At 42.9% G+C, this 23,772-nt stretch overlaps 1 protein-coding gene across 2 annotated transcripts in view; it reads right to left on the bottom strand.

The window, feature by feature from the left end:
- Positions 1–7,988: 7,988 nt before the first annotated feature.
- EXT1 (exostosin glycosyltransferase 1) overlaps positions 7,989–23,772 on the bottom strand; it is a 180,492-nt gene continuing 164,708 nt past the window's right edge. For both annotated transcript variants that reach the window (XM_074807223.1, XM_074807321.1), the window contains 7 exons: positions 21,197–21,329; positions 19,739–19,857; positions 18,915–19,010; positions 16,054–16,143; positions 12,174–12,334; positions 11,008–11,179; positions 7,989–8,473 (listed from right to left, as the gene is read on the bottom strand). In XM_074807223.1, coding sequence (XP_074663324.1) covers positions 8,288–8,473; positions 11,008–11,179; positions 12,174–12,334; positions 16,054–16,143; positions 18,915–19,010; positions 19,739–19,857; positions 21,197–21,329 — 957 coding nt within the window. In that variant the 3' untranslated portion in view covers positions 7,989–8,287. The remainder of the gene's footprint in view (positions 8,474–11,007; positions 11,180–12,173; positions 12,335–16,053; positions 16,144–18,914; positions 19,011–19,738; positions 19,858–21,196; positions 21,330–23,772) is intronic.

Below are 23,772 nucleotides of genomic sequence, written 5' to 3'. Positions count from 1 at the left end.
ACAAAGGAAACCCAAAATGTATCCCTCAGTCGCCAGAAACTGGTCTGACTTGTGGTTGTTTTCTGATTATGAATGAGAGCTGCTTCTAGAGCAGTAGAGAGAAAGGGAGAAATTTGAGGGGAAATATTTTGCAGACTCAAAATTTTCATTTCTGCCACAGCTTCAAAAGTGTTGTGGGTTTTTTTGCAGTCACTACCTCAGCAATTGTTAGCATTACATTCTTCCTCTTGTGAAATCTCAGGAATGGCTTTATCTTATATTTTCTGGAAACAAAAAAAGCTGTTCCTTAATTCACCTCACCACCACCAGCAAAACAATAGTTAATTACAGAAAGGAATCCAGGAGGAGCCCAAGCTGCACAGAGGAGCCACTGCAGCATGGAGCACCCATCCATCCTTAATGCGCAATAGAAATGCAGGTAATGTGCAAAATGAGCTACTCGGCACTAGCAGTACCTGAAGCAGGCAGCTCATAAAATCCACATACAGCCCTGAATGCCATGTAGAGAAACAGAAGTGTGGAATAAAGCACATCATGCAGCTACTAGAATGTCACCGTCACACTGCTCAAAATCTTGAGCAAAATCTGTTTCTCTCTGATAACATTGTGGATGCAATTAGCTAATAGCTTTAGAAAGGGAAAGTGGAGACTTGCTTCTTTTCTCTCTGCTAATCAGTTAAAAGACAAAATGAAATAAGGCGCTGATCAGTGCCAACTCCCTTACCTGTCTCCATTCAAGTGATAGCACAGTGAGTTTCAGTGAGATTGTTCAAAAAAGCCCTCAAAAGTGCACTTAAAGTTGAACTGATTATGAGTTAAATATTTTGGGACAGATCCTCAGTTCATGTAAGCAAGCAAGGTCCCAGGGACCTCACAGACCTGGCTTTGGTTTATTCCAGCTAAGAATCATTTTTTATTCCCAGTGTGGCAGGTTACCAAGCAAAACTGACACTCATCATGGGATTCCCCTCACCTAACAGGTCCAACACCGAGATCTCCAATGGAACGTTCTTCCTTTACAGACTGGTTTTCTATACAACATAGATGAAGCAAGCACAAGTCTCCGAGGACCCCATTAATCTGATTTATTTTGGATTTGATCTCCACTGACATCACAGGCCACAAGGGGTGCACAGCAATAGCAGTGGGTTGGTTCAGCTCAGCATTGCACTTCTGAGGTGACTATCCTCATTTTCCCCACTTACCTTGTTTTGGTTCATATCATAGGGAAGTGTTGGAGCACACAAACTGGATCCTTTTCAAATGAAACTAAGCTGGAAGGTGCGGACGTAGATCTGATGCACTCCATCCCCACATCTAAATCGCCCCGTCCGAGATGTGTATAGCTTGAAAGTCAGGTTTCAGACTACAGCTCTACACCAGCTTGCCCATGCCAATTGCCGATGTTGACAACTGCCTTCTGGTAGCTCCTGCAGATGTATCTATCTGCATTTAATTGAATGAATTTCACCCCAAGTTGTTTTGTACAATTAACATGGCAACAACCCAAGAATTCAAGTGTTGAAGGAGTAGGAACACTGTTCTCAGATCATTTTCAGGGTAATCATTTTTTGCTCATTTTCTGGCAGGTAGGAGGACCCCATAACCCATATCAAACACCAATGGCTGCTGGAATGCTCTGTTTTGGAGGAACCCATAGTGACTCAGAAGACCAGGAGCCGGGCGCTCACCCACATCTTTCAGGCTCTTCCCAAGATACATCAGTCTTCTATAACTGGCAGATGAGAGGGGATAACAATATAAGGACCTCTCCATGCTCTGGTAGTCTGAATCCCAGAAGGAATGAGGCCAGCCTGGACATCTCTGATGGGAACAGACTAGTGACTAATCCCTCAAATTTACAGGCCATGATCCCGAGCCCATTGGTGTTATCAGGAACTTTTCCATCATGGGATTCATTTTAGACTGGATATTAGGAAGCATTTCTTTACAGAACGGCTTGTTAGGCGTTGGAATGGGCTGCCCAGGGAGGTGGTGGAGTCCCCATCCCTGGAAGTGTTTAAGAGTAGGGTCGACAGCGCTGAGGGATATGGTGTAGTTGGGAACTGTCAATGTTAGGTCAATGGTTGGACTGGATGATCTTCAAGGTCTTTTCCAACCTAGACAATTCTGTGATTCTGTGACCAGAGGTTGTTGGTACCTATGCCGCAGGACCTGCGATTGGTGTCCTTGTCCTGTCAGCAGAGAGAAACCAGCACATGTGAGATGCAACTTATCTCATGCTAAAGCCCATGTCTGAAACCAGTGAGGATAATCCCAGCAATACTTTGTTCTGTCCACTGACTATGCAGGGAGACAGAGAGGTCCAGCTCTGACAGAGGAGTGCTTTGTAGGCATCTAGAGTTAGGTGGGATGAATGCAATCCCCCGTGACTGTGACAGGCTTCTGATAGCCCCCTAACAATAAATATGGGTCAGTAAATGAATATATTCTCAGCTTGCAGGGATCAGCCTTCCAAGGCCTCCAGGCAGGTGGAGAGATCATTTCTGAACATACACGTTTACAGTGACCCCGTCTAACAGTCAGTTACCTACCCATGATTGTGTCACAACGCAGGGATACTGTCCTGCCATGCACAAGTGACACAGACCGAATGTTTTTCTGCCCTCATGTAAGGCAGTAAACACCTGCCAATGTTGCTGGACTAGTTACCGCTGTGTATAGATGCTATACCATGTATATTATCTATATAACAGAGACACAAGATATACATATAGCCATTGCTCAGTTCAAGCTGAGGATAAAGCAGATAAAGAGACATTCATTTAACTACCCTGAACTTGAGACACATGGCAATCATGCTCCCCAATTTACATTCTGAAGAGCACAAGCAAGATGCGTTATTCTACCTTAAAAATAAAAACACACTGCAACAGAAATGTATGTCCTTTATTAACAACTTTTCAAAATAAATCTGAAGAAAAAAAGTCTTTGGTGACACTATCTATAAAAACAACCTATCTTAGATGGTAAACCTATGATGTTATACAGGTTAATGAAGTAAACCAAATTATATGGCTTTTCAATTTCTCATTCTCTCTTTTCCTCTCACTCACACACTTGCTTTAGGTTTAATTGCACCATGTTGTCAACAGTCAAACAAAGAGGGAGAAACACTTTAAAAAAGATGTGGCATCACTATGAAAACATTGGTAATGCATTAGAAAATTTTTCTCAAAAATGTACATTTTATACAAAATAAGACTGTATTTTTTGTTTGCTTTTTTGCTTTACATTTGCCCACCTAAGAATTCCCATTTCTGGTTTCCATTCTCATCATCCAAACACTATACATATTTTCTTTCAAAATAAATATACAGGATTATGTACAAGGTCACAAGGCCCATTGGATCATCACTAATCCACTGTGAAATAGTCACTAAAAACATCATGAAAGAGTGGGGGGGAGCATCCCAAAGCATGTGATGAGTCCCATAACCCCTGCTAATTTAACTCCCCCTAATTTAACTCCAACTTAAAAAATGTGTGTGAAGACTGTTAAAACAGTGGTATAAAGGCCAGCTTGACTTAGTTTTAAACAAGGGTGAGATGTACAAAATTTTGGAAGATGTGGTTTTATTTCCAGCAGACATCAGCTGAGACCCTGCGCGGGGCAAGTCCCTTTCTCAGAAGACCCCAGGCCCATCCCTGTGAAATCCTGCTAAAGCCCAGGGAAATGGCTCTATCAGGCCGACGCCCTTGCAGGCCACTTTTCTGCGATAGACAGCAGAGCTAGCCTGGAAAAAAAAAGAGCAGACCACCAATCCACTCCGTGCTGTAAGAGGATGTTTAACTGGAGGAATTAATAAAATTGTTGTCATCAGTACAGATGTTAGGACAACCACTGAATAGACTTTTAGTTTCGATATGGGAGGAGAAAGAGGAGGACACTGGATTTTACAATAGGTACTTAAATACTTAAAAAAACCCCTGGTGTACTTCTAGCTGTTTCTTCACTGCTTCAGTGTCAAATGATTACTTCCATTCTCGAAATGACATCTTTTGGTAAATGAGCTATTTTAAAAGGCGCTCATTGGTGAAAGATTAATTTCTTTGTCAAAGTTGGCTCTAAAAAAGAAATTGCAACCTGAAATTGATCAAATCCATGACGTTTTCCAATGGAAAAGATCAAAGCACTCAATAGCCATACATTAGCACACTGGTGTGTTCACTATGAAATTGTTACAAAGCTTAAACATTCACATCTACAAAAAGTTATGGTAATAATTAAGTTTTTCACAAAATAGAAAGGGCAAGTAAAATCTTGTACAGGCCCAAGGGACTGCAAGGAGAGCCAGGCACTTTCTATCTTGGAAGTTTGCCTCTATTTTTGTGTTGCATTTTTCTCATTATGAAACCCTCCTCCAGCAATTGATCTCATTCAAATTATAACTGGGAAGGGTTTCTTTCTTTCTGTTTTTTTTTTTTTTTTTCCTTTAATAAATTCAGTTAAAAATTCATCAGTTCTCCCAAACTCTAATCCCTACTTTTATTCTGTTTTAATGGCATGGATCTATTCACACTCATCCATTCATCTCACCCCTGATTAAATTAAGGTCAGTAACCTTTACGAAAGGCCACATGCGTAACACTCAGTCAAGTCATCAGGCATTCAAGTACCTGTAAAGTAAAGGCTAACATAGCCTGCTGTTAATGAAAAATAATAAAAAAAAACCTACAAAAGGAGCAACAAGGAGTGAACCTTGTTTCAGCACCATCTGAATCAAGGGGGGGAGAAATAAAAGAATAAAGAACCATCAACTTGCACATGGACATGACAAAAGGGTGATTTCATTCACTAAGGAAACAACACAGCTCTATCCAACACTGATACACACGGGAGGCTCGGAAGCGTGCCTACTGTTCTTAGGAGCGTTGGCCGATAACGTCTGCATTCAGTGTAACACACCGAGTCTCTAAGCTGGATCTGTGTCCAGCTCTTCCCCTGGGTCCCTGGGCCGTGGACACGGAGACCGACGGCTCCTCCAGACTGGCCACGAGGCACATTCTTTCTTAGAGAGACGGCTATGCCTGGGTAACGTGATGCAAAGAGAATGCTCCTACCTATCCACATCCCTTCTAGAGCTAAGCCTTTCATTGTTACTTGTTTAATTAGCAATCTGTAAACAGAAAGGGCCTCGAATCAAATTGAGAGCGAGCTTTAGCACAGTCTCTTTCAGCCACCCCAAAAAGTGACGATAACAGAATGTCAAACAGCTTAAAAGCTTGGCCTGATTCGCTGCATTCCAAAAATGGTTGGCTACTCTCTTTTTTTACTAAAAACCCAACCAACATGCCCCAAAATAGCACTAACTAAAACCCAAGCAGAATTGTGATTCTTGTTTTTGTAGGGTCCCATCTTTCCCTCTCCCACTCCCTGGCCCCTCTTGCTAGCTACAGACCATTAACTGTTTCCCAGAGCTTCAGATGCTGCTGTGGACACATCCGCATGCCCTTCTGCAAACCAGGACATGAGCAAAGAGCGATCCCTGTCAACCTCATCCAGTGTTTGACACATTCTCCAAAAAACGAGTCTAAGGAGAAGGTCTATTCCAGTCCCTGAAAGAGCTGCCTGATCTCCAAGAGGAAAAAGTGGCATGGGAGCTGCTGAGCCATACGCTCTGGAAAATGAAACCACTGGACTTCACCTTCTCCCACAGATCAGCAAGCACAGACCTGAGAGCACAGGGAAGTGAGCTTCAGGTTTTTATGGCATACAGGGAGCTGAATTAGCAGCTCACCCTACAAAGACAGGAGCATATCCTGCTCCCCTTCCCTCCCTGGCCCTGTCTACCTACTCTTACCTCTTTACACATCTCTCCACATGCTGATTTAATTCTCTAAATGGCATTAAAAAATCCAGTAAATCACCGGACAGTTTTCCAGCATGGAAGAAGGTGTCAGGCAATACAGCGTGGCCAGGGGATGGGAGAGCAATGGGCATGGGGGGAAAAGTGGCACCTCTTCCTTTCAGCAGCATACGTCACTAGCTGCAGTCTCACATATGTATTGGCAGATTCCTTTAAAGATTTGGTTCAGATTTACAAGGGCGTGTAGTGAGAGGGCAAGGAGTAATGGCTTTAAACTGAAAGAGGGTAGATTCAGATTAGATACAAGGAAGAAATTCTTTACTGTGAGGGTGGTGAGGCACTGGCACAGGTTGCCAAGAGAAGCTGTGGCTGCCCCCTCCCTGGCAGTGTTCAAGGCCAGGTTGGACGGGGCTTTGAGCAACCTGGTCTAGTGGAAGGTGTCCCTGCTCATAGCAGGGGGGTTGGAACTAGGTGATCTTTAAGGTCCCTTCCAACCCAAACCATTCTATGATTATATGATTCTAACATAAAATGTCAGGAACCTGATGTTCCTGCCCTAACTTGCTGTGCTCTGTTCAAATATTGCAATACATACGCAAAGCAAAGCATTCTTTGCAAGTCTTTACATGTCAGGTTGCGTACAAACATATAGCAGAATATGTACTTTGCACTTTTAAAGCAACTTCCCGTTTAGGGATTCTGATCTTACCAGCAAGAGAAATTATTTAGGCTTCACAGCATTCGCTCTACAACCAGTAACTATTACTTTTATAAATGAGGAAACTGAGGCATGCCTCGGTTATGGGAGTTGCTTAAAGCTGCGTAATAAATCGGTGCCTGAGCCTGAATGAAACTAGCGATAATTCTGGTCCACCCTTTCTAGCACTCCAGCTACTCTTCACCCCTGCTACCGGACTGCCTGTTTACAAAGGAATGAGGTATAGGAAGGCTTGCTGGTCTTCTGGGCATCGGCATTAAACCCTCTCGCTGTGACTTTATCAGAGCTCTTGGGGGTGACGATTGTTACAGAGTACCCCAAATGCCCCTCATCAAAATGTGAGAGTTCAAAGTGTTTTTAAAGTGCTTATTTTCTCAGCAAATTGGAATGGCATCTTTCTGACCCATATCACTGCTTTTGTTTTCATCCTTCAATGTAAAGAAACATGTAAATAAGCAAAGCACTACAGCGAAATAAACAAGTGGAATATTTCAATTTAAAAATACTTTCATTTGAAATGCTAAAACCATTTTGGAGCATGAGCAATGCCAGTATTTCAGGGGCAGGTTTTTTGTCCGAGTTAACCTGCTCCAAGTATGCCTGGGAGCACCCGCTGCCACCAGTACCCAGTGTCTGACCATACACTTTACTTCAGGCATCAGACCTCCAGGAAGGAATTTCTTCACTTATTTGCACTTCCAAAAAAAAAAAAAAAAAAAAAAAGAAAAGAAAGAGAAGCCCATGCTTTGATTTCAAATAAACCAATTTGTTACAGGCCAAATTTCTGTGTTGCAAGCAGTAACATGCTTTCTTTTTATCCATCAACACCCCTTTTGCCCTCAGAACAAAGCTATTTCTCAAAATTGAGCTGCTGTGGCCAAGCGGCAGCACTGCCCCCAGGCAGCAGGGACTGGTGCAGGCTGCACTGTGTCCCACATGGCTGCCCCTGTGGTGCTCACCCATGGCTGGGCTGTTCGGGATGCGCCTCTCCTACCAGAATACACAACTGGCACTGCACCCCTGCTGTGCGTGAAGCCCTCCCTGTGTTCCACATCACCGGTTTGCTCCTTGGCAGTAGTGTTCCTCTCCCCCTTCGAGGCAAGGCTGACTGCTTTTAAAAATGGGGTCCCCAACCAGAAGGATTTATGCTCTTGCCTGGTTCATTGGGGCTTCTCCAGTTTTCCACCCATCCAAAGGAGTGGACACTACCGGCTTAGGGAAAACTGAGAAAAAAAGATGAAAAAGTCAGCAGTAAATGAGAAACGTTAATACTTCAGCTCTGTCCTGATTGTGCTCAGATTGTTTCTGAACCTGCTGCATTTTCTCCCCATGAGATTCAAGCATTTAACTTTGCAGGGGAAAATGAATGAAAATTGCATTGACAATCAAATGCATGAAAGAAAGAAACGGCAGCTTTGAAATATTCACAACCAACACAATTTTGATTAAAGAAAGAACTCTGTTTTTAATAGGTTTTTTTTTGATCATTAAAAAAGTTTAAACCTGCATAGCAATCATTTCAAAAATAATTATTTAATGTTCCATAATGAAACTGTACACGACCTAGTCTTGAGCGACAGAAGCCTGCCGGGCGGTTCGACGCAGTCCGGAGCAGCGCAGCCCCGGCGCCGGGTCACCGCTCGCCGGGTCGGGCGCTGGCTGGCGGCGGCACAGTCTGGCTCCACACACTGGCGGCCGTGCGGGGCGGAGGGTGGCTCGGCCCCCTCAGCAGCGCTCCTCAGAGTCGTTCAATGTCTCGGTACTTCTTCCTCAGGATGGAGACCTGGTCTTTAAAGAGGACAGGGTCGAGCCTCATCTGAGAGTGGATCAGCGGCATATAGCCAAACCAGCTGGCGAAAGTGTTCATGCAGCTCTGCCGCTGGGCGAAGTGGTCGGGGTCGGCCCAGCGCGAGGCCCGGGACGTCTGTGTGGAGAGGAGAGCAGAAATCAGATGTTGGCTGTGGCACAACAAAAGGGCGGGAAAGGGTGGGTGCTGCCGCCAAGCTGACACCATGCTGTGGAGTGGAGTCAGGGGCTTGAGAGCATGTGGCTCTGAGGTAGCTGAAATCTGCTCAGCTGGGGTTTCAAACCAGGGGAAGGACACCCAGCCCCCAGCGGGAGCTGGCGATGGCGAGCCGGCCACCTCCGGCCTTCGAAACGATGCTGAGGGCAGCGCAGCATGGCAACCTGAGTTCGGCCACGAGCCAGTCTGACCTGGAGCATGGCACCCGCAAGCAAGCCTCCGAAAGCCTGCCAGCACACTACTTCACCCCATCCCTCACTTTCTTTTATAAACCCTCAAGCTATTCCAGAGATAGAACAAGTCCTTAAAAAACACCAGGAAAGACAAGAAGGCCACTGCTTTCACTGGAGGTGCACATCCTAAGGCCAACTGCTGCCCACAGCCTTCAGCCGCAGGAGGAAAACACGCTGCAATTACTATGGTTTCTCAGGTCAAAAACGCACTTTTGCAGTCCAGATCTGCAGAAATTTATATAAAAGTAATTTCAACCAGCTTGTAACTGAGCTCAGCAGAAGTCCTTATGTGTTTGGCATTACTCATGCATGTAGACGTCCTGCAGGGAAAAGCAGGGTGCACCAGCTGAGGCCAGTGCATAAGACAGTACCATCTTACGGATGGAGAAAATTAACCGAAGTTCCACATTAGATCACGTTAAGCTCTGACCTGAGGAAAACACCATGGTGTCTCTTTGCATGTATACATGCAAAATACCGTGGCCTGCAAAGTTCAGGGCAGCTGTAATTCTGATGAATGTCCATTGAAACTCAGCACCTCTGGAAAAATAAGGCCCTAACAGCTTTGAAGCAGCTATTATTCTCTATCTGTACCTAAACTGTATGTATAAACATAATAAAACTATTATTTAAGATAAAGTATGAATGCTGAGTACCTAAGATTTTTTTGTGCCAGTTGGCATGCGTCTCTCTATAGCACTTACTTTTCCACTATACCTTAAAAACAAATGAAAATTCATAAAGTGTGTTAATTAAAACATGAAGAAACTGATAATGTCAGGGACTTGCCAAATGAATGTGGTATCAGACTTGATCTTTGTCCAAGGCCTGTCCAGTTTAGCTCAAGTGTTAGGTCATAATGTGCATTGATTACAGACTTGATTATACCGAGCCACTAAAGAGCAAGCAAAACCTTGTTGCTAGAGGATTATAGCAGACATTCTGGCCATTAACAGTGAATTTCCATAGGACTATTAATCTCTGTCACAACACTGAGGTTATGTTAATTTTTTATTTGTCTTTCAAGGAATTATGAACATGGCCCATTACATTTCCCAAAGCTGCAGGAACAACTTGTCTTTAGGAGAGAGTTATAGTTCATGGCTGACTCAAGTCACCCACGCTATAAGAAGAAAAATGAATGTTCAGACTTTGCCAAACAGCCAAAGCGTGCCCTGTGGAGAGGTGAAGCTCAGACTGGAAGTAATAGGTACTTTCTGGATGGCACCTTCTTGTTCACAGAAGGTTTCATGGGTACCCAGATGAGTCAGAATTGCTGAATTACTACCTATACCTCAGATGAAAGTGCAGTGGCATACAGATAAGGGAGTCTACAAACTGGCATGGCCACTCCCCAGTCAAAGATCCAAGTAATGCTAACAGAAGAAAATGTGAGGGGAAAATAGAGGGCCCCTTCTTTCTCCTGCCCCCTAGTAATCCTGGTACTGTTTGTAGTGTAGATTACAGACACCGTGGCAGCACAACTGGGAAGCTGTTTAGGACCTGTAGGTCTTGCAGGACTTGCTATTCTTCCCATCGCTCGCTCACACAGGGCAGGAGGAAAAGTGCCCCCAGGTTGCCATGTATCCCTGTTACTAGAAGGTATATCCATTTCTGCAATGACAGAGCGCTTATCCAGTAGCTGGAAGAGGCTCTAAAGCAAGCATTTCATGGCTGCTAGTGAGTGATGGTGTCACCATGGGACAAAATGTTCCTTGTGGGAAAGGCACTTGAATATCACAAATTACCTCTGTTGTGACAGTCCAGTGTCAGTGCTTGAACCACACTATATACTTTAAAATAGCCTGGTACATTATATTCATCAATAAAAATTAAAAAGAGAAAACCTTACTTCTGCTTCTAGCATTCCATGCCTAGGTCTTAGATCTAGAAGATTTAATCAGAAAACTGGAGTTTAACTGAAATTTGGTCACCACAATCATGAGTTCCATGAGTTTGGGATCATCATGAATAACACTGTGTGAGAAAAGAGATGCTGTCATCTACAGTGGATGTTTACCATTTCTCCTTTTGGATTTTCCTTCACTATAACAAGCATATCTAAAGTCTACTTACAGTTCTACTAAACTGAAAACTGCAAAAAAATTGACAGAATTGTATCACTCTGTAAGCCTAACCTAGAAGTCGAACCGTTATATTATCAATACATCCCAACTGCTAAAACATGCTGTGGATACATACCTGTCCCATCATGGTCTCCTTATACTGTTTTTTCTGTGTTACTTTGATTGGAGGCAATTTTGTCACAGCTGACACCAAAAAATTCATTAGAATGTCCTCACAATTGGCCAGTTGGTCCACCATATTCTTTAGGCTGGCAGGCAGGTAATGAGTGTACAGGTAGTGATAATATCTGGAAATCAACAGCAGCGTTATTAATACCAGTCACTGGGCTTTCAGGGACTATAAACTCCAGGAAATTTCTATCTCAGCTGAGTCACAAGTTTTGTACTCAACTCTGGATATATCACTTCCTTTCTTTGGTCTCATCCTCCAACAAGAAGGGAGAAGAAATCAGTATCTCCTCAAGACAGTAAAGAGTGCTAATGGAGAAACAAAACATACGACTTTTTTCTAACTAGGTTGAAAGAAATAATAATCTTGATACCTAAGTATCAAGATAATGGAGGAGTAGGAAAGAGAGCACTACATTGCTATGATGTGATAGATGACATTGATAAAGTCATCCTCCACCTCTTCTTTCAAAACTGTTCAGTTGGAGAGAACTTAATTAAACTGGCCTACTACTGTCCTTATTGTTGAAAATATTCTCCTTTGGGCCTATATCATTCCTTATGGCCTGTCTTCTCCTTTGTGGGGATGTGGATTAGGCACTCCAGAATTTATTGACTTTCTCCTAAAATCTAGAGAGGTCCTTGGTCTGCTGAAGTCCTAACAACAGTGGTTTTGTACAATATGCTGCAATAATCTGATCTGTGATGTGTCCACTGTATTGCATTTCTAGAAGACTTTGCAGTCTGCAGCTGTCAGCCAACACATACCCAGAGCTGGTCTGGAAGCAACCTCCTTTCTGCTGTGCTACAGGCCATTCAGCCGAGCAGCTTAATGAATTCGGGAACTCTTTGAAGTGTGTAATTCCTGATGTTAAAAAGAGCAGTCCGACTGCCTCAAAATACAAGTGACTTCAAAGAGACCCAACAAGCACAGTAATGATTACCAGATCCCCAGAGCTAAACCAAGAACTTAAATTATTACCCCATAAAAAGTAGACCCATTTATTATCTTCCCATTTTTTCTCCTCCCCGGAAGAATGTTCTTCACACCCCCACCCCCTTTACTATTTTGTTTCATACAGAAGGAGGACAGCAGATGCTCTGGGTTCTTACTTGTGGTAAATAGCAGCTCCTGTCAATACCATGGAATAGTCATTAGTCCATTTGGAGGTATACCCCCACCTCTCCTTAGTGTTGTCCCAGAAGTGACTGCGAGCAGGGTATCCTACAATCCTCTCTGGAAAACTCTGCCAAACTGTAAAGGCAAAATCCACCTGCGGACAAAGACACAGGCCAAATGAATACCGAAACTGTTTCAACAAATGTCAACAAAACAAAATATTACCTTGCTACTAATTCGTAATTCAGAATCTTGGAACTGTTGCAAAACATTTAATTCTATGTATTCATCAGTAAATTAAACTGACTGCTTGACATTTTGCCCTATAATTATGCACATTTTAATGGTTCCTGTTAAAGGGAGTCTAGAGCATCACAGCATTACATTAACATTTCCAAGCTTGCCCTTTACATATCAAACCTTTTCAAGTTACAGAAAGAATGGGTGTAGGTGCATGTATTTATACTTAGATGCAATAGAGTGGTAATAGCTCTGTGGTAAACTGAATCTTCTGCACATCTTTGTGCATCTCACCTACCATTTCAGTACTGTTAACACAAAGCTTGGAAAATCAGGAGTCAAACACCTTAAATTATAAGGGTGGCTCAGTGAGATTAAAACAGGCAATCAATGGGGAGTAGTTTTATGTCTTCCATCCATTCCGAGCCTTTGAGGACCATGCAGGTCACACTTTTAAGACTGTCTCCATGACCTGACCAAGAGCATTAAACATATAGCTTAATAAAGAGGAAGATAAGATTCCCATGGAGTTAAATGGCTTTAGAAGCCTATACTTTAAGAAAAATGCTTGAGACTGTATGAGCCACAAGAAGATGTCAAATGCTGCCAATAGTGTTTTTTATGTTTTACTGTCTTGCTGTACCTATTTTAATAACTCAAATCTCTGAGAATTCAGAAGGTGACAGGACATTGCTACCCCAGGACCCCAAAACAAATCCTGATGACAGTAGGAAAGGGATGATTGGGATAGTTTGCAGAAGGCTCGTTAACACTAGATTTGAAATGGATTTGATAAAAATACATATGGAAATATTTTTATCACTGTAAAGTTGGTTGGCAGTCCCTCCGCTTCAACTCAGATTTTGGACCTCAAGCGAGACTGAGATTTTAAAAAGACTTAAAGACAATTTTAATTGTCCCAGTCAAACCCAAGAAAATGAGGGCTTTGTTTCTGCACTGCACACCAAGTTCCCTCCAGTACCAGAGGGACCTAAAACTTTGCTCAAAAATTCTTGAAAAGCCTTCCAAGAACCCAGCCAAAGTCAAGGGTGTAGAGGTTAGATAAAGAATAGCTGCTCTGAGAACAGTCACATTTTGTGTGATTACTGTCAGACTTCTCACATTTACAAGTGTTTTTATGAAACAGAAGAGTTGCACATGTACTGGAACACAAAGTTAGGGACTGGTTATTTTCTTTCAAGTTGCTTCAAGGAATCTGAGGTCAACTAGAAAGACAATGTGCACAAACCAGTTACCGTTGTGATAGTTCTGATCTCATCCAAATCAATACCACATGAAAGAACTAAAGGGTTTTTTTTCCCTGTAAAGGCCTTTCCCATAAAACGTGACATCTGTTTTCTTTAGAGAAGTCTGAGAATCTCAAACTTAAATAAATAATAAAGCAGCTGCACTCAATGCCCTCAGTTGTGCTTTCAAGTATCTGTCCTTGTACCAGGGAGATGCACTAAAGCAACTACCCTAACAGAAAACTCCCTTTATTAAAAAAACAACCCCAGTCCTCATCCTGTATCATTTCCAGCAGCATACCACTCACCTGATCAGCAGGAAAAGCCAACCAGGCTGCCAGTTTCTTAAACCGCCATATCGCTTCTGACGCGTGCTGATTTCTAATTACTTCCCATGCAAACAAACCTCTGCGCATGTGACACAGCTCCTCTCAAAAGAGCAATTATGCGCTGTTCTGTTGTGAACGGAAAATCTTTACTATGCTAGAGATGGACAGAGTGGAGGATGTGCCCGGTGACTGCTCCTCTCAACAGGAACGTGATCATGTTTGACCACGTTTCTAAATTGCCTTTTCTGGGCCCTGAAGCTTTGTCACAACCACCCATGAGCAGCTAGTTTTAAGGTAAGTTTCACACCACATACTTCATGTCAGTGTTTCAACACGCTGTTTCTTTGTGTAAGCCATATGATGGGGGAATTAAAGCAACAGAAAGGCGCCAGTTCTTCACAGAGAGCCACCAAAGAGAGCTGCTGACACTGGCACTCTGGCAGAGACACACTGAAGTGCAAGGCGATGCTAGCAAGAGCTGGCCAGCTGGTTCTCTCTGCAGCACACAGGCCGCGGGGCTCGTAGAGCCAATACCCACGGTGCAAACATGCAACATTGGCTGCAAGCTGCTCACAGGAGGGAAGAAGCCACTAAGAAATGTGTATGTTGTCTCACACAACAACAAATATTTGTGTTTCAGAATATTTAGGGTAAAACACGGCCAAACTGAATGCGAAACACTTTATTTCGTATGTCTTCCAGAAGCCTGAATGACTCCAAAGTTTGGATGACGACTAAATACCAGTCAAAATAAAATAAAGCCCCAAATCCTTATGGAATCCAGAGGCTGGATTGCTGTAAATACCACCTCAGTGCAATGAAGTCCCTGAGAGGTCCTATCATGGCCCCCAGGGCAGCTGAGACAGGACCCTTCATCCTGAGCAACACCCTGCTTAGTAACTCCAGCCCTAGGATAAATGTCTTTTATTGGTTTGGGGTTTTTTTGGCCGTGCAGGGCTTTACACACAAGTGCTTTAGCAGGAGCCATATTCTTCCTCATCTAGCAGAAACTACCAAGGTATGATCTTGGTATCAAATAGGTTCAATGTTAACTACTTCTTCCACCTGTGCAGCAGAAGAGGGCTATCGTGGCTCCTTCTGGAGGAGTCTAACACAACACATCCGTACTGGAGAGAAAGGCAGTTGCAACCTCATTCATGTAGAACAAATTTGGTGACATCTTAGGGTATACAGCAGTGACTGGTGACTAATGTTAGGCATTTCTTCTGTGTTTTTCACTGACATATAAGCAGTGGTAGAAAGATCCCTATCACTGACAAAAAAGCATTTTTATAAAGGTGAAGTGGGGAGAAGGGAATGGCCATGAACATGGGGAAAAAAAAAGGGAAAACAAAAGGAAATCGAGTTTTTCAAGCTATTCCCTGGTCATCATTAATAATGTATTTCCCAAATATTGCACTCTATATAATCTGTCATCAGTTTCCCCTGTGGTTCTCAGGAAGAGGTTCCAGAAATCAATACTCATCCCAGTTGTAAAAATTGGTTTTCTACAGTATTTTTCTTTTCTTAGTGCTATCTTGCTCTTGGCACAAACACTCCAACACCTAAACTAGGCATGATCTCCAATTTTATGGGGCAACACAATGGTGAGAGAACATTCCTCAGTGAAATCCTGCATTAGGGTGGCAATGTTGTCTTTTGTAGCGACAGCAGTCCCCTGCTGCTGACACCCCTTCCTTCCCCACCTACACCCTACTGATAAAAGGAGGGGGGGGAAGCTACCCCAATCAGAAAAGTGAGAACAGTGTATCAAAGCTGACTGCTCTTGGCTGCCTACACCCGCCTGCAGATATGTTACTAAAATAATAAAGAACGGAAGAACCATATGCTAATGATGAGCCAATTAACCAGGGCGAAAAGCTCCTCTGATGGCAGGCAGTGGCAGGGTTGCTGAAACAAGTGCAACACATTAAATCTAAGGAGTGTAGCAAGAAATCTTGTAACATTTGCTCACTGGCAAAGCCAGGAGAAGAGCCTATCTGCTGTGCTTAGGCTGAGCCTAGGAGCCAGATTCCCAAGACAATAGAGACCCTTACCTCAGTGGTTGAAAGCACGGTGTCCTCATCCAGGCTTAGCACTGCATCTGTCACTATGTTGTCGTAGGGTAGGAAGCGACTGCTCATAACCTGTGGGTATCCAAAGCAGGAAGGGGAGGAAATAAATCACTTGAAGAACTACTTTCCAAGGGAAATACTCCATTTTATTCCTCACTCTTACTTCCTCTTGTCTGAGGCACATCGCATATCTCTGTCTGATGGAAAGGACCCTTCAGCTCAAGAGTGAAAGACTGTCGTTTTCATCACCCCAGCAGTCAGCCTACACATTCTACCTGAGGAGTAATTTCTGAACAGACCTCCCTCTTTGGAGCAGGCTGCTTTCCTTTTGTGACAAACTGCAACGGTCCGTACTGAGAATGAGATGTACCTACAGCTTCTATAGGGAGGACATTTTCCCTGGTTGCTAGGACTGTCTCTCTGCTCTCATACGGGGTGTGAGGATCAAAAATAATGAATGCTGGGAAGGACTTTGCAGCATTCATAAGGTTACACAGCTGGGAAGCCAAGTAGTCCAGGCTGTGTGTGAAGGACATTATGCTACCAGGACGGTTCCCCTATTAGTGGTACAGCTCCATATCTGTGCATTGCTGTTGTATCCACAGGGAGCTGCTGCCGAATGGTGCAACATTCTCCATCAGAAAAGGAGAATACGCTAAAGAACATGTGTATCAGTTGAGCTTCACCTGCATCAAGGATTATATTGGTAATGTAGCATTTTAAAAAGTCACATTCTTAAGTGATATAACTATATATATAAAATCTATATGCAGAATAAGCTTTTAAAAACTATGGCAGGAGAGTTCTCAAAGTAATAGGAAATAGATAGGAAAGCAAGATCAAAAAGATAACAGCAAGAAATGAGAACCCATATGGGTTCTTTAGCAGACTAATTAGCACCTTTTGAGAACTGATGAATAGTAACAAGGACACAACACTACTTGTTTCCCTCATTTGCTAAGAAAAATAACCTGGCTAGTTAATAGACTTCTTTTCCAATTTATTATGCCAAGAAAACACTACAAAAATCAGGCCCAGTAAGAGGAAATCACCGTATGGAAACGGGGACATGAAAAAGTTTTACATGTCCCTCATAATGGACATGGTCAGTTCTGCATGCCCTGCGACCAGTTTGGAAGCAAGTCTTTGGAATCTATGCCTCGATTCAGAGAAAGTTCTGCCTCTATAATCAGGATGTTCATGGAGTCTGTCTGGAGAGCATCCCTTCATCGCTATGACGGCCTCGGTCCGGGGAGGCTGTGAGGAAGAGCTGATCTGACAGAGGTTGATGGTTTTGCTTTGCTTATGTTAAGGCAAAGCAGAGCAAGCAGTTGGCAGGAGATCCGCGTTCTCACCCTAGCTCTTTTACAGACCATGTGAAATTGTCATAGTACAACAGTCAGGACTACCCATATATTGTTTTTGTAGCTAAAGCTCCCTTTTGTAAAATGGGTGCGGTAATATATCTTGATTTCATGGGGAAGAGTGAAGGTTAGGTAAAGGCAGACCTCTGTGATCACCTGCACAGAGTAACTGCGCCTGTCAGTATGCTTCAGCTAAGCCTGAAGATGAAAAGCAGTTCCTTTGTGCAACCTTTGAATTGCACTGCTCTGGCTCTGCAAACTTTGTCCAAACAAACAGCTTTTCCATGCAAGAAGCCATTTGGCATACTTTGGGATATTAGAGGGAAGAGACTGTCCACTATAAACACACCTTTGTGTACTCAGGAGACTAATTTGTAATCTAAACAGTGCCTGTGGCCAATTTCTACAAACACTTTAGAACTGGTCAGAGATCTTCTCCTCTATCTCACCTCTGCAAGTTTTCCAAAAAGAAATAAAATCTACAACGTTCAAAAGGCTCAGAAATCACCACAGGCTTTCTCGGCCCTGCAGCAACTCTCCTGATACTGTTTACATGGCTAGCTAAGGCAAGAGCCATTAGATGCCAACCTCGCAGGGCTCTTGCTTTCCCCCTGTTGAGGTGACTGGGGTAAAAGACCAAAGACAGGACTATAAATTCAAAACAAGACTGTACAGCCAAAGCAACTAAAAAGTTTTCCCCTTGAAAATGCAGAGCTCAAGAGCCATCTGACAGAGCTTCCATAGGGGACCAGCCCAAATCTGTAACAGTCAGAGTCTAGAAGCAAGAAGTCTTGCTTCTGTTGGGCCTGCATTTGAAAAGGAATCATCCACTTCAGTGTGGATTTAAAAAAAAAACCCTCTCTTCTCATCTGAGTGGTATCTGTTTCAGCTTTGTGGAAGTGCAAACAAACAAGTGCGTTGTACAGCAAGTGATGACATGGTGGTTTTGTTCCCACGCAAGTGTCCCTTGTTCCTTCCTTTTTTGGTGGGATCCCATCACTAGCAGCAATACCCTACAAGGCCATGAAAGAAGATACTTTTCAAAGGCAAGTTAACATTATTCATTCTGATCTCCTCCTCTGCTTTTGAGTCCACAGCTGACCCCCAAGTCTTGCATCAGACTTCTCAGACTCAGTGAATGAATCCAGCTGCACCACTACCTTCATGCACCTGCAGAGAGACAGAAATCTCCATAGATAGGGTCAGCACTACCTACTCTCAGGGGCACATTTCAAAACGGGGTCCCACCTGTGAATCTCAGATTCATGGCATTAATTGCCACATTGATGATTTCTGAGAGCATGAGACCCCATGCATGAAACACAAATCTGTGACCAAGCTGCTACAAAGGGCCAAGGAATAGAAAGGAGCTGTCACACCACTGGGAACTACAAAGGTTTCACCAAAGCAGCCGGAAAAATAAATTCTGGTCCCCCTGGAGAATATACACAACGCTTTACGATGTTTCTCTGCACCTACCTTGCTCTCTCCTTCAATGACTATGACAGGCACAGAAGTGGCAGGCCAGCGGTGTTTGGCTGGGAGGGGTTTATCACAATTCCATAAAACAATAATCTGAAAGAGAATATTGGACCATGATCAGAGACCTTTGTGGCAATGCAGTCCAAACTCTTAGGATTTAGATCTCCAGACAGAAATGTTAAATTCAAGTTAGGAATTTCAAAATCAACGATACAAATCTGTATAAAAATAACACTTCCTAGAGTAATTTAACCCATTCTGACTATTTACAATATATGTCCACTCAGGCAAATACAGGCTGGACAGGAACTCAGGAAGTCTCTATCTCAGCCAGGTCATAGGGATGTCACTGATTTACTTCGGCTCTCATTAAAGGCTAAACCACTTGTGACACTCTACTGCAAGAGGGTGCTCCTACTGAACTCCCCGGGGTTTCTTTCTGAGAAGCGAAAATCCTGGCACTGATGAGACTAAGAGCCACAGTGGGAGGAAGAAAGATCATGTAGGGGCTCTTGAGGCACAGACATCCTTTTGCAGTTTGCAGCACACACAATCCTGATCTTTGAAGTGCAGTCATTATTCTACCTGTCTCATGAAACAAAGGGGTTTAATTACTGTCTCTATTCCACTCCCACTGCACTCCGAATTTTTGTTTCCCATGCATGCAGGTCACAGACAGTAGAAATCTCAGAGAAAAGAAACATCAGAATTGAAACAGGGGGATGAAACAGGACTGAGAAGATCTGAAGTCAGTAGGGTCTTCACTCCTGGAATAGTACTTTTGTCTCCATTGTGACTGACAGTCAAACAGCGCTGCTTACCTGTGCACAGTACTGGGACTTGGCTACAGCAACCAGGAGTTTCAGCACGGGCTGAGATTGGGAAACCAGAGGAGTTACTGCGTGGATAACAGCAGTGAATGTGGAAAGAGGCTTCAGACCTAAAGTGAAGAGATGGTATGTGTTCAGTAAAGGAAAAATTGCCCCAGTTAGTACAGATTAAAGGACTCTGGAGAGGGAAAAATAATCTGTACTTGATGCAAACCTTGCCATGTTTTTTTAGGCCATCTCCTTTCGTCTCAGATACTATGTTATCAGATTCTTCAGAAGAGATCACACCTCCCTTTAACTCCCACACACTCTGAAATCCCTGACTCCAACACAATTACTGCCTTTTCTTACTCACTATTTCCACAGATGTCCTGCAGTCTCTTTCTTTCATCCAGTTTGTCCCACAGATAATATTGACATCTAGTTTGTTCAATCAAATGTCTTTCTTGACATGGGCTGTTTTGCTGCCTGGCTCTGGATGCTTGATGTTTTCTACAGATTATCTCCACAACTTCCAAAAGCTTGTTCAGTTTCCTCAGTTCCATTACAGCCTCTGTCAGATTTTTGCTGTTTCTGGGTCGATCCCCATCCACATGCATCTTCAATTACCTCCTGAGCTGATAATTCTGCTTGCATCCTTGCCTTCCATTCTGATATTTTTGTCTTGCTATGATTTCCTTTTCTGCCTGAAATAACAGATCCTACTGGTGTCTACCCTTCATTACTGCTCTCAATCTCATTTAAATTCATCTGCGCAGGGTCATAGTCGTTTTTCATCAAAATTCTCCCAGAAACCTTCTTCTCCCTTTTCAACATGGTAACTGTGAATTTTTAGCAGGTGAGCAGTACAGATCTACACAAGTGGGATGGTACAGGCTGAGCCAAAAGTAGCAGCAGTCTGGTAAGCAGGATCACTTCAGCCTGCAGGCACATTCCCCTGCAGAACTCATCATTTAAGCTCCGCTTCAGGAAAAAGCCACGAACCTAAGTTCTACTCATTCCTTCTAGTGGATCTGTACGAAGACACATAGTATGGAAAATAAATCCATACCAACTATGCACTCCAATAACAAGTGTCATGGGTAAATTACCACTTTTCCAATTTGCCAAGCACAAATAAACAAAGAAAGCAAAAAGCTATTCCTCTTATGTCCCTTCAGGCCATAAATGGGTCAGCAACTCAGGCATTAATTACTGGCAACTGAAAAGTATGAAGGGACATAGATTTTTTAAAAACAATCTTTGCAAGCAAGAGACACATGATGCATGTTGATGAGGCAGAGACATTCCAGTCTACAGTGGGCAGAGGAGATTGAGACAGGATAAACGAAAGGCATCATTAACTAGAAATGAATGGTAAGTCACTTGGCACACGCCACTCAAAGATCAAATTACAAATTTCCACTAGAAATTCCAAATACCACTAGATTACAGCAAGGATTCACTTACCAAGATTAGCATAGTAGTAAGGAAAATCTCCCAGATATGAGGAATACTGTGGCAGTACAAATAACCCTCCAGGATGTTTGTTCCATATTAAGCTGTTACGTGATATGTGCTTAAATATTCTGTCCTGAATAATCTGGAAAACAAGAAAGGTGATGATTTTTAAATAGACTGTTAATAGCCACTGGTAGAAGCTTCAGGGACTCCAGCTGACTGGAATCATCCCCCATTTTGCAAAAAAACCCCTGAGGCATGCAAATTACTAGACATTCCTGCTTAATCTCTCCTAAAATGACACAGAACCTTCACACTTTGACACCACTTCAGCAGTTCAGGCTTTGTGCAACAGGTTTCAGAGCAACTCACTAGTCTCTCTGGACATGGCGACCCTGCAATTCATTGCATTTTGTATTTCAAGTCAAATATTTTGTCCATTAGAGTATTTTAGCAGTTGTAAGCCTGATTAGTTCACTGTCAGTTTTACTATCCAGAACTCACAGAAGATAATTATTTGAGGATGGCATTACAAAGCTAGGTATTATTTTGAGATAATGAGAGCATTCAAAACCACAAAGACTTTCAGCAAATCAGGCTGCACTAATTATTCATTTTTGCTTAATTATAAAGGGATATTAGCATTCAGATACATTACTGATTCCACGTCTCGGTTCTGTAACAGTTCCTTGTTGGATGAAATAGAAAAAGATCTTTTGGCAACTACTCTCTGTCTCTGTAGAGGGCCACAAACATAGATTCCTAGATTTTTAAGGTCAGAACAGATTGCTGGGTCATCTACTTTATTGTCCAGAATACCACAAGCCACAAAAAAAGATACATGGCTGTACAATAAATGTGTATTTATAAAATCAATTATAGTTACTTCACATCAGATGCCTGTATGCAAGAACGAAGGCGGTTCTTATACTGGAGGGACCTTTTTCAAACTTGCTGCAAAGGCATAAAAAGATTTGGCAGTGGGAAGCTGTAACTGGACAAATTCATCCTCCAAATAAGATGCAACTTTCTAAGTGCAATCCGCTGTTGGGCCACACATTCTTACAGATTTGGCTTCCTTCAGAGGTTGGCAGGTCTGGAGACGGGACACTGTAAAGGGCCAGAGGGTGGCGAGGAAAGAATTTCCCCCTAAGTCGGCTAAGCAGGATTGCCTTGCCTTCTTCTGCAGCTCATCTTCTGTGATCTCCTAAGGAGACTTCACTTAATTGGCAGTTTATTCATTGCACAGGGCTCAACTGCCAAGAATATGTTGGTTTTCCTAGCCTAATGTCTCTGGCCTTAACATAGGCATATCTGGGTGAAACTCTATGACTCTGAAGTTGGACTAAATCTGATTCCTCATCATTCATTCTGGCCCTAAAATCTATAGAACTAAAGAATTTATATACCTACAGCATATGAAAACAAAAAGCAAGCAAAAAGACCCAACACAAGCTGAACAAAAGCAGCTGCTGAAGTCTAAACAAGCTAAAATCTCTGTAAACAACTGAGTTCAGGGACATTTGGTCAATACACAACATGAATAAGTGTTGCCACAAGCCGTGGTTTTCCTGGAACTTTTGATTGACATGACAAAAAACCATTAAAACACCAGTTACATTGTGTTAGACAATCCATCGCTGGTGGTGATATTTGTACTGCTAAACTGGAGCAAATGTTAGGTGTTTGCATGCTTGTCTGAATTCTGCTTACAGCCAATTACCATAGCTAATATGTAGTAATTCACTCACATGAGTAAGTTAATTTAACTTTATTTTTGGTCTTGAAATAACAGACTTAGGACTGTATTTCCATCACTGACACGAGCATATCTGAATATTTCTGATTGGAAAGTCAGGTGTATCAGTTGTGAAACTTCCTCATGGTAGAGGGAAGAGGGAAAAAAAACAGATGATGACTGTTGTTTCCCCATCTGCAAGTTATGCCACTAAACAAAGACAGAACCTAGAAAGTACATATTTTCGAGTGTTTACCACAAAGCCTAAATATTACAGCTCCTTCCTCCTGCTTTCTCAGAACTGGGGCATAATCAGATAAAGAGAAGTCTGCAAATTTACATGGTCAGGAGGTTTTCACAGACGGTGGAGTTTTCCACCGCGCTGGTAGCCAACAAGGCTGCAGGGGAAACACATGGCTCGCATTCAGCGCTGCCTCAGTGCACCCAGAGCGAGCGCAGCTCTAACACAGAGCAGGCCCCCGGTGCCACGCAGCACACGCAGCCTTCGGTGCATGTCAGGCACACAAATCTCACCAGCGTGGTTCCACACCAGGCTGGGGAGCTGGCCTCAGTGATTTATCACAGTTAACAAATAGAAGATTAATTTATCACACTCCAGGTCTACATAAGAAACCTAGCTGTCTGTCATGATAGAGAAAAGACAACTTGGCAGAAAGAGAACAGAAAAGAATTAAAAAAGATAACATGGAGCACCAATCAATTAAAATGCAGAATGTATAGTGTTGCACATATTGCAGAGACAGAGAGCAGCTACATGGTCACTCCAATGATGAGGCATGACAGCAAGTTTAATAAGAGAAGGAAGGGGTTAGGATCTCTGGCGAGA

The sequence above is a fragment of the Strix aluco genome, chromosome 1 (genome assembly GCF_031877795.1).
Source record: "Strix aluco isolate bStrAlu1 chromosome 1, bStrAlu1.hap1, whole genome shotgun sequence".
NCBI classification, from domain to species: domain Eukaryota; kingdom Metazoa; phylum Chordata; class Aves; order Strigiformes; family Strigidae; genus Strix; species Strix aluco.
This window is presented reverse-complemented; position numbering and strand designations above follow the sequence as displayed.